Source organism: Geospiza fortis, unplaced genomic scaffold (assembly GCF_000277835.1).
Source record: "Geospiza fortis unplaced genomic scaffold, GeoFor_1.0 scaffold27, whole genome shotgun sequence".
In the NCBI taxonomy this organism is placed as follows: domain Eukaryota; kingdom Metazoa; phylum Chordata; class Aves; order Passeriformes; family Thraupidae; genus Geospiza; species Geospiza fortis.
In genome coordinates, this window is record NW_005054329.1 from 4,621,358 (window position 1) to 4,632,099 (window position 10,742).

Below are 10,742 nucleotides of genomic sequence, written 5' to 3' on the forward strand. Positions count from 1 at the left end.
GCAGCCTCCCCGTGCTCAGCACTGCCTCCACCTCCGTGTCCTGCTCCAGCTTACCTGGGCAGGGAGGGAGAGGACATGGATGAGAGCAGAGAAGGGGACAGGAGATGTTCTGGATGTACTCCATGGCACCAGGCAGACTATAAGGAGTGGGTGCAGCAGAGCATGGAGGCTTTGCAGCTTCTCACTGATCACAGACAAGCAAACAGAGCTATGGCTCCAGGCAGGGCCTGGGCACTTCTCATTCTTACAAATGGGTCATGGTTTCCAGGCTTTTGCAAAATTTCTTGGATGCAAAAATCCTGGAATGCTCAGAAATAAACCCATGTGATAAAAACAGGAGGAGCTGGAGCAAGACCAACCAGCAACAAGGAGCAAACCCAGTCTTGCACAGCCTTCAGTTCCAAAGAGACTTTGCCAGCCTTGCTCCCCCTGAGGATCCCAAGGGAGGTCAGTGTACCCAGAGCAGACATGAGCACACACATCCAGCAAGCCCCAATTCATTCTTCATGAGCCTTAAAGAAGCGTTGCTGAGACCATGGATGATCTCAGCCAAAGAGCACCCAGCTCAGCCTGGATGGCCATCAAGCAGGAGTACCAGCGAGCAGGAGAGCCCAGCCCTTCCCCTGGACCTGCACCCCATTTCCCCCCAGGTCTCACCTAGGCTGCTCAGCAGGTTGTTCAGGGTCTCGATGTCTGACATGAGTGAGCCCCGAGCTTCCTGGAGACTTTTTGCCATCTCACTCACCTCTGACCCCACCTTCCAACAGAGACAGACACCCAGATCAGGGACATCACTGACCCTTGGCTGGATGGTAGAGGAGATCCCAGGAACATCCCCAAAGTGTTGTCCCTACAGTGGAGCTCCCAAACCAGATTGTTCCCTATGCTTTGGGATGTGGGCAAAGCTGCTTCCATGCTCTGGAGGACACAACCTGCCCAAGGGAACCCAACTGACCTGCTGTGCTTCCTCCAGGTGTCCCCTGAGCTTCTCAGCCATGTGCTCCTGCCGGGACAGCTCCCACTGGGTCTCATTGGCACGCATGGCGAGCTGGCTGGCGTGTTTGAGGGCCTGTTTGCTCTCCTGCAGCACAGCCCGTGCCCTCTGCAAAGGATAGAGATGGGGACAGTCACCTGGGGAGACACAGCCCTGCCTGCAGCAGCCTGGGTTCTGTAGGTGATGGCTGTGAGCCTGGCCATGCCCAGCAGCTCCACCCCAATCCCTCAGCTCAGACCTTGGCACTCTCCTCAGAGAGCTGCTCAGCCTCCCCAGCTGTCCTCTGGGCTGTGGTGGAGATGGACAGGGAGTTTCCCAGTGTCTTCTCTGCCTGTTTAATCTTCCTCTGAGCATCCACCACCACTCTGTCCCGCACAGTGGCCATCTTCCTCCTCAGGGCAGCCTGGCTCTTCTGATGCCCCAGCACCTTCTTCATGCCTATGGGAGCAACCTGGCCATCACCAAACTGTCCACTTCCCCCCTTGTCACCTGGTGAGAGCCAGGTTGTGGCTGGAGATGCTCTCACTGGAGCCTTTTACCTTCCAAGCTGGCCAGGAGGGCCTCAGCATCAGAGAGAACAGCTTTTCCTCGGGAGACAGCCATGGTGGCCATGCCATGGGCAGAGCCAGCCTGGTCCTGCAGCTGGAGAGGAGAATAGAGGAGAAATGAGGCTGGGCAGCTGGGAAATGTGGGATTCAGCCTGCTCCCGTTTGGCAGGCAAGCTCCTAGGGACATCTGGGACCCCAAGGGAAGTTGTCTCCCAGAACATCTTCTCCCAGCTCCCTGGCTGCAGGTGTGGTCCCTCCAGCTGCTGGAGCAGCAGGGATGGGGCTCCCCAGTCCTGTGAGAAGCAATTACCTGCTTGAAGCCACGAGTCCTTTGCAGCTCCAGGTGCAATCCAGCTGCCAGTGCGTGGGATGCCTCCACAGCCTGCTGAGCCAACGGCTCCTGGGCTGCTGCTGCCTGCTCCACCGCCGCCATGTGCCAGGTCTCCAGCCTGCACTGGCAGCACCTGCTGCAGGATCAGGAGTGCCAAAGGCTCCATGAGATCATCTCCCAGCTCGGGAGGCAGCACTGGTAAAGCAGGAGGCAGGGATGCCAGCAGGAGCTGTAGCTTGGGTGCTGCTCACCTGCCCCAGAGCAGCCACCTGCAAAAGTCTCTCAGCCAGGTCAGCATGTGTCTGTTCCACAGCTAACAAAGCTCTCCTGGCCTCCACTGCCACCTCTGCCATGCCAGCACCCAGCTCCTCCTGTGCCCGCTGGATTTCCTCATACCTACACAGGACACTGCTGTCAGCCAGGGCCCTCTGGTCCCTTGAAGGACGAAGAGGACAACCTGGCCCTGGACATGGATGTAGCAGGAAATTCTGGGGGCTTTTCCTGAACCCCCCAGCACACAGCACCCAGTCCCTCTGCTTTACAGCTCTGTGGTGCAATGAGTTTGAAGGTGCTCAGCACGTGCCTGTTGGGCAGGAGCCAAATCCCTGTGGCTGAGCCCTGTAACAGGGACCTGGCCAGAGGAAAGGGGCTCTGGTGCCCTGTCAGCCCCTCACCCGGCCTCCAGCTCGTGCTGCACGTCCTGTGTGGTGTTCCTCTCCAGCAGGTTCCTCAGGAGCTCGGAGCTGGCGTTGGAGGCACGCAGCGCTCTCCTGACCGTGGCCTCCACCTGTGCCACGGAGTCCTTGTGGCTGCAGGGACAAGGACACCCAGACAGAGGGAATCAGGATTGGCCTCCTGGCAAAGGAGTGCCCCCTGCACTCCCAGCTGGGCTGACAGCTTCCTCTGCCTGTTCAAATCTTACCTCTTGGACAGAGCCTGAGCTTCCAGGGCCCAGTGGCTCCAGTTTGTGGGCTGCTGTGGGATTTCCTGGGGAATTTCCTTGGAATGCAAACAGCAGCACTGAGACCCTGGCAGGGAGCAGGCACCCCTGCACCCTGCCAGCCCAGCACCACCAAGAACCTCCCAAAGGGCTTGAGCAAGGAAAATACCTCCTCTTGACTCAGCTGCAAGGAGGGCTATACCCACATGGACCCCAGGCTTTCCCACTCCCCCACTCTGCTGGTCACATCCCACCCCAACAGTCCTGGCAGGCACATCCCAGTGCTCCCCAGGACTGCCACGACCCCCCCAGGAGCCCAGGGCCCCTGAGAGCCCCCACCATGGTAGCCAGGGTGTCAGCAGCGTGCAGGATCTCCTGCTCAGCCGACTGCAGCACGGCCCCGATCTCTGAGAGCAGCGTGCAGGTCTTGGGGGGTCCGTGGTCAGAGCAACTGGTGGCCTGGCTGGCGTTGCTGAGACGGCCTTGTGCAGTGTTCAGTGCCCCTGCCAGCTGCCCCACCTGCACCAAGAGGGTGGCCCAGGCACCTGTGGGCAGCACAAGCATCTCGTTGCCCATTGGGGTTGCTCAGGGCTCCCTGCTGCCCAGTGGAGCTGCCCCTTGCCCCAGCCCCTAACACCTACTGATGAAAGGGGAATACAGTCCCTCTGGGTGCTCCGGGGGGACCAGGAATTCAGCACCCAAAGGGTACCCATGTGTTGGTGCTCAGCCCCCAGTAATGCCCATCACTGCCTGCTCCAAGACCTCAGTGGTGTGAGCATCCCTGCAGTGCTCTGTCCTCCCAAAAAGGCATGTCCCCTCCACTGCCCCCACCCAGGTCACACCACACTGAGGCCAGCACCCACCTGGGACCTCCTTGCACCCCCCCAGCATGTCACAGCACCCTGAGGGAGCAGAGGGTGGGAGGAAGGAGAGAGGAGAGTGCCCTGTACCTCTCAGGAGGTGTGGGCTGGGCAGCCCATCTCCACGGGGTGCATCTCCCAGCACGGCAGACTGGCCCAGGTGTGTGTCACAGCCTGGCTTCTCCAGCCACTCCTCCATCTCCTGCAGCCTGGCCTTCAGGCGGTCAGCCTGCGGGCAGGACAGGGGGACACGGGGGGACATGGGGGGACAGTGAGGCACTGCAGGGGTGTCACAGACATCTTTTATGAAAAATCCTTTCCTTAGGATTTTTCCTCCTGAGAAGCTGAGTTGCCTCAAGAACAAAATGCAAACAATGATGATCTGCTGCTGTAGAGTGCAACAGGTGGATCTGTGATTGGTCTTATGCAGTTGTTTCTAATTAATAGTGAATCACAGTCAGCTAGCTTGGACTCTCAGTCTGAGACACAAGCCTTTGTTATCATTCCTTCTTTTTCTATTCTTAGCTAGCCTTCTGATTAAATCCTTCCTTCTATTCTTTTAGTATAGTTTTAATATAATATATATCCTAAAATAATAAATCAAGCCTTCTGAAACATGGACTCAGATCCTCGTCTCTCCCCTCATCCTAAGACCCCTGTGAGCACGGTCACACAGGGGTGCTGTGCCTGTCTCAGCAGTGCAAGGCTGTACCTCGTCCTTCACCAGCCCGTAGCAGGCAGGACACTGCTGGCAGCGGGAGCCCAGCGGCTCCAGGAAGAAGTTGGCCTGGCAGCGGTCACACTTGTAGCCCACGAAGCCAGGGTGGCACAGGCAGGTGCTGTTCTCGTGGCACTGTGGGGGGATGGAGCCCAGCGGGGAGCAGTTGCAGGCTGCAGTGGGGGCAGAAAGGCATCACAGTGTGGCTGCCAGCCCTGCTTTGGGGACAAAGATGCAGTGCCCATTCCCGTTACCTCGGCAGCCCCTGGCAGAGAAGCCGAAGAAGCCGTGCTGGCATTGGTCACATCTCCTCCCAGTGACACCAGGCTGGCAGGAGCACTGCCCCGTCAGCACGTGGCACCCGCTCTCCCATGACCCTGTCGGGTGGCACTCACAGCTGGCATGAGAAGTGGAGGGTCATGAGCAGGCAATCAATGCAGAGAGCAGAGCTGGGAGCATGGAGCCACTCCCTGGCAGCCCCATGGCATGCCCCACATACCTCCTGCACCCCACGGTGGGCTCCAGGCCGTAGTAGCCAGGCTGGCACTGCCCACAGGCTCTGCCTGTCACATGTGGGAGGCAGTGGCACTGGCCTGTGCCAGGATCACAGCCCTCCAGCCTCGGGTCTGAGCCACTGGGGTTGCAGTCACAAGCTATGGGAGACAAAATAACCCTTAAATTCCAGCATAAATAACCAGACAAAATAACCCTTAAATCCCAGCATGGGGCTGGTGGATGGGACTGCAGGAATGGTGTGCACTGGGGCTGAGCTCCTGACAACGTGGAGAGCCACGTTCCCCCATCAGCCAGGCTCCAAAGAGCCCCTGCAAGCCAGAGTACCTCTGGGGAAGGATGGCAGTGGAGCAAGAGGGCAAAGGGGAACACGTGGGGGTAACCTGGACCATCCATCAGCCCCTAAACCTGCAGGGCATCCCCTTCCACCCTCTGCCTTCACAGCTGGGAGGATTTTGGCTGCGAGTGAGCTGTGCCCGGGGGCTGTACTTACGTGCACACTTCCCAGCAGGGCTGGGAGCCAGCGCGTCCCCGTAGAAGCCCGGCCGGCACCTCTCGCAGTGCTCTCCCATTGTGTTGTAGAGGCAGCGCAGGCATCGGCCGGACACGGGGTCGCAGTTCCCCACGGCATTGGGATCCACGTTCCCGTGGCACTGGCAGGGCTCACAGGGGCGCATGGGGCCTCTCTGCCCCAGGGGGTCCCCGAAAAACCCGTCATCGCAGAGCTCACAGCGCTTTCCTGGGGAGGGTGGAACGGTGGGGAGGATCCAGCCGTGCCCACGCTGCCCACAGCCCCTGTGCCCACCCAGCCCCAGCCTCACCTCTCTGCCCCGGGGGGCAGTGGGTGCAGACCACCTCCCCAGTGCTGGGCACCTCGGTGCAGGGCGAGCGGCCGGGGCAGGGGCAGGGCTTGCAGTCGTCGGAGCGCCCTAAGAAGGGGTTGCCGTAAAAGCCGGGGCTGCAGCGCTCGCAGGAGGGACCCTCTGTATTGTGTGAGCACTGGCAGTGCCCTGCGGGGAGGAAAACGGAGCTGAGGATCCACGAAAATCCAACCCCGAATAACAGCAGGGACTGCGGGAGGGATAGAGAGCCCAGCGCTGAGCGCGGCAAGAGGGATGTGCAGCTCCAAGCGAGGGGTTGCACATCTCCAACCGGTACTCGGGACATTTTCCCTCCTTGCCCTGTCTTTGGTCGAGGGAGAAAGTTTTGGAAAGGCCACGGCGGCCACAGCGACGAGGCAGCTCTGGCACAGGCAGCACCATCGATGTGTGCGGAGGCTGCCGGCGCCTGCCGTAATCCACAACACATTTCTGAGCGTCGAGGCGCGTCCTTTCCAGCCCGGCTTGGAAAACACAAACAGCCGGCCCGGCACCCACCGGGGAGCATCTCCTCCAGAGCGAGCCGAGCCTCTGAGTCAGCCTTCCGAAATCGGCTGCGAGGAGGAGAAGGAGGACGAGGAGGAAGAGTGCTCAAGGAACGCCCCCAGCTCCAGGCAGATGCTCTGCTTCACTGGAGACAGAGGAGTCAGGAGGAGGATTTCCCCCCGTCTTTTGTGGGGTCGGGTCATACCAGGAAGGCTGCGCGGGAGGGGGTGTTATTCCATTTTCCCCACATCCAGGCAGAGTCAGACGATGGAAAATAAAGAAAAAGCGGGTGGCAGGAAGAAGTGGAAAAATAAACTAAAGGAAGTGCGCAGGCTGGCAGCGCCCGGGCCGGAACATCAAAAGTCTGGCCCCATCCCTGGGGATTGTGCAGTCGGCGGCCCCAGCACCACTCTGCGGGATGAGGGCGGGTTTGCAGAGCTGCCGCCGTGGTTTCGTGGGCAGGGGCGTTCGCCGGGCTCTCTGCCTCCTCCAGCCCTCTGCATCCCTGCTGTACATCACTCCCCACTGAGGAGAACCAGCCACCAGGGGTTGGGCTGGCAGCACGAGAGCTGGCTCCTCTGGGGTCTTCCCTCTGTGTTTTCCTGCTTTTTTCCATGTTTCTCTGCTCAGATTCACCCTCAGTTTGCAGATTCCAGAGCTGCCCCCAGTCCTGCTCCTCTCATCGGGTGGTGAAGCTGCCTGTGAGACCCAGCCTAGCAAAACCCTCTCTGCTGCCCTGGCCCCTCACTCCTCTGAGCACCAGCACCCTTCCCTTCTCCTCCTTAGAGATCATGAAAGTATAATGAAAAAATGCTCCTCTAATTATAAATTACCACCATTAATTATTGCACTTCATTAATAGTCTCTATCTTTGCAGTTATGAACCCTGTCCCTAGAACCACCCAAGCAATTCAACTTGCAAATTTCGGGAACCACAACCTCACCAGTGGTTCCCAGCTTCCCTCAGAACAAGCAAAGGCAGAGATTTATCACCCACACACGGAGCAGCAGGTGAGTGGTGGGGCCGGGGGGTGCACACCTGTGAGGGGGTGGCAGTCCCCGTGCTGGTTGCAGGTGCAGGGCACACAGCTGACGAAGGGGCCGCCAAATGGGATCTCCCTCTTGAATCCAGGTGCACAGGACTGGCAGAACTGCCCCGTGTATCCCATGGGACACGTGCACTCCTCCACCCAGCCTGCCCGTGGGCCCGGCCCCGGGCAAGCAGATGTGAGCTGGACCTCGCTCAGGGACAGCCTGCCTGTGAGAGGGGAGAGCCGTGTGGGAATGGGATGCTGCATCCCCTGCTCTGAAATGCTCCAGACACACCCCAAAACACCTCCTTGAGAGCCCAGGCGTGTTCACAGAGAGGAGGCAGCCCCTGCCCCAAAACACCTCCTAGAGTCCCTCTCATCCTCGAGAGCCTGATGCTGCTTCCATGTCTCCAGTGCCACCCCAGCCCGGTCCCACGGAGATGTCCTGTGGAGCCACCCACCTCTCCCAGGGCCATGGCTCACACGGAGGCGGAGGGAGCTCAGGTTGGAGAGCAGGCGCTGGAAGCTGAAGGCTGACAGCAAAGGCTCTGCGCCCTCCTTTGCCTCGTGCAGCCTGTTGGAGAGGGAGTGGGGGAGGCAGGACAGGGCCAGCATGAGCTGGGTGCTGCAGGACAGGGCCAGCATGAGCTGGGTGCTGCAGGACAGCTCAGCTCCTGGCTGGGACCCTGGCAGGGAGCCCCCGAGATGGACAGAGAGCAGTAAAGGGAGCCCAGACAAATCAGGCACCAAGGCCTAAACCCCACTGAGGCTCCCCAAAACTCCATGATGGGTACCTGAAGGTGACAGCCTGCTTTCCATGCTGGAGCTGGCTCTTGCTGCTGGACATGGTGATCTTCAAACCCTTGCCCTCCAGCAGCAGCTGGACCTGGAGCAGAGGCACCCCAGGTTCTGTTCTTGTCCCGTTCTCCACTCCCAGCAGCAGGGACAGGAGCTGCCCATAACTGAGGCGCTGGTTCTGCAGAAACTTCTCTGTGAGGGGAGAGAGGAGCAGAGTCTGTAGGACATGGAGGCACCAGCTCTGCCAGGACTGCCAGCGCAGCCCTATTCCCACCACCACCATCAGGAGCCACAGTCACCCTCCTAGGGTGGTGCCAGCTCCAACCTGCCCTCCTGGGGTCCCAATGCACTGTTCCAATGCCCCCCACTGTCTTCTGCTACAGAAACATGCGCAGCTCTGGAATGGAGCCCAGTGCTTCCTGCACCAGCATGGCAGTGGGACAAGAGCACCTCATGGCAGAGCAGCCCCCAGGGACCCAGCACACACAATACCTGGTGCAAGGAAATCCACTGGCTCCTCTCCGTCCCACTCAGCGACGATCTCCCGGCCAGCCCAGCGCAGAGGCAGCTCTGTGGTGTCTGGAGCTGTGGCAGCCCAGCCCTCCAGCCCTGTGTGACAGGATGCAGTGGCAGGGCACAGCTAAGGGAGCAGTGAGTCCCTGCCAGCACAGCACCAGCAGGGTGCTGCTTTCAGGGGCTCTGCCCCTCCTCCCAACATTCTCTCGAGTTTTGGAAAGGGCCAGTATTTTGTAACACCCTGCCCCACTTGGGCCCTGTGTTCTCATGCACTGGAGAGTGGCCTTAACCACCCCTCATGTATTTATTTTCTTAGATTTGGAGGAAATTATTCTCTTTAAACTTTTGCCCTCCTGCCTGTGCTGCCATTCTAACATTGCTGTGGGCTAGTGAGCACAGGAAGCTGGAGGAGAAATGCTGGAGAAGCCCAGAAGAGACGGGGCATAGTTGCACTAAGTTGGTTTCCTCAAGAAACCAGTTAAACTCCCCCCCACTCCACAGGGTTAGTTATTTCTTCCAGCCCTGCAGGACAAACACTTGGAAATCTCTCAAGTGGGCTGTGCTCTGTTATCAAATCATCCCCAATTTATACTTTCACCCAGTATAAGAAAATTCCATCTGATCCCCCTCCACTGCGGACTGGGGAATGTTTTGGGGATCGGGGATTTAGGAGGATGCTGTGGCTGCATCTCAGAAACTGCCAAACCAGTCCCCAAGGGAGCAGCCCCAAACTGGCTGTGTGAAGGATGGAAAAAAAGACTCGGTTTAAAGCCTGGCTCGGTTTCAAGGCCGTGAAGACATTCCAGCAGCACAGCAATTGGCAGCGCGGTTTAAAGGCAATTAAGATCCGCCCGTGCCTGGCGCATTCGCATCCATCTGGGAAGAGGCACGGCGGAGCGGGGTGCCCGCCGAGGGTGCCCGTCCCCGCGGTGTCCCCGCGGTGTCCCCGCGGCGGGGCTGCACACGCCGGCGTGCGCGGCAGATGGCAGGGTTTCCCCAGCATCCCGCACGCATCCAGCCCTGCCAGCAGCCAGGCAAAAGCACCACCTCCCGCCCGCCCGTCTAACCGCGCTGTCACATCCCAGCCGAGCACGGGGACAGAAGGGAATAATTGGGAAAGTTCCCAGCAGGCTCCGTCCTATTAGTTTTTTTATCTTCCTGAGCTGATCTTTAGCGATCCCAAAGTCCCTGGTGTGGTGCAATGTCCATGCCTGGCCCCTCAGCCCACCCTGAGCCATGCACAGCCCCAGCAGCAGGTTGGCATGGAGGGGTGCCACCCTGTCCCCGTGGAGCTGGGGGCAGAAGCAGAGGTTTAACAGTAAAACAGGGGCAAGCCAGAGAAAACCCTCTCCACCCATCACCACCAGTTAGCTCCAAAGGGAGATGCTCAGCCCCAAAGAGGGACATTCAGCCACGTCCTTCCCAAATAGTTTTGGCTGAAATTGGCAGAGCAGCGCCATCCGTTTTACCTGGGGCTGGGGGGGTTCGTTACCTTGGCTGAAGTCGGAGCGGATGTGCGTCTCCTCGTAGCCATCTGCCGCCCTGCAGGCGCTGGAGTGGCCGTAACAGAAACAGCTGCTGCAGCCGATGGGGTTGTGGGGCTGCAGGTTAAACCAGCCCGGCTGGCACCTGGGCACGGGGAGGAAACAGGAGTATGTGGCACAGGGCAGGCAGAGCTGCAGGGAACCACAGCAGTGTCACTGTGTGGGACACTGGTGACAGCTCCTGTGAGCCCAGTCCCGGTGGTCCAAAGGAATGCAGCCCCACAGCCCTGCCACCAATTTCAAGACTGGAAAGGGACAGTGTTTCTGTCCCCATGCCAGGTGCTCACCTGTTGCACAAGTGCCCCTCCACCCTCTCCTTGCAGGTGCAGTGCCCCGTGTTGGGGTCGCAGGTGCCCACGCTGCCCGCGGGGTCACAGGTGCAGGGTCTGCATGGGGCGAGATAAAGGCAGGAGGTGAGCCCCGGTCCCATCCCACTGCTCCTGCCCGGGGCCGGGTTCCTCCTCACCTGCAGCCACCCTCGCTGAGGCTGTGGTAGCCGTCCTTGCAGCGCTCACACTTCCAGCCCGTCACGTTGGCTTTGCAGACGCAGGTACCCGAGCTGTCGCACTGGGGGTGCAGGGGGGC

General features: G+C 59.7%; 1 protein-coding gene across 1 annotated transcript in view; it reads right to left on the reverse strand.

Moving 5' to 3' along the window:
• The window catches only part of LAMC3 (laminin subunit gamma 3), a 23,755-nt gene that overhangs the window by 1,859 nt on the left and 11,154 nt on the right, over positions 1-10,742 (reverse strand). Inside the window, 22 exon segments of the mRNA XM_031057298.1 lie at positions 1-54; positions 658-757; positions 956-1,102; positions 1,233-1,432; positions 1,534-1,636; positions 1,853-1,976; positions 1,978-2,009; positions 2,125-2,269; positions 2,548-2,682; positions 2,796-2,872; positions 3,153-3,358; positions 3,764-3,902; positions 4,386-4,564; positions 4,646-4,788; positions 4,891-5,044; positions 5,398-5,643; positions 5,726-5,914; positions 7,308-7,526; positions 7,761-7,873; positions 8,094-8,289; positions 8,590-8,706; positions 10,106-10,242. The exon segment at positions 1-54 is cut by the window's left edge and continues 1,859 nt beyond it. Coding sequence (XP_030913158.1) covers positions 1-54; positions 658-757; positions 956-1,102; positions 1,233-1,432; positions 1,534-1,636; positions 1,853-1,976; positions 1,978-2,009; positions 2,125-2,269; positions 2,548-2,682; positions 2,796-2,872; positions 3,153-3,358; positions 3,764-3,902; positions 4,386-4,564; positions 4,646-4,788; positions 4,891-5,044; positions 5,398-5,643; positions 5,726-5,914; positions 7,308-7,526; positions 7,761-7,873; positions 8,094-8,289; positions 8,590-8,706; positions 10,106-10,242 — 3,155 coding nt within the window.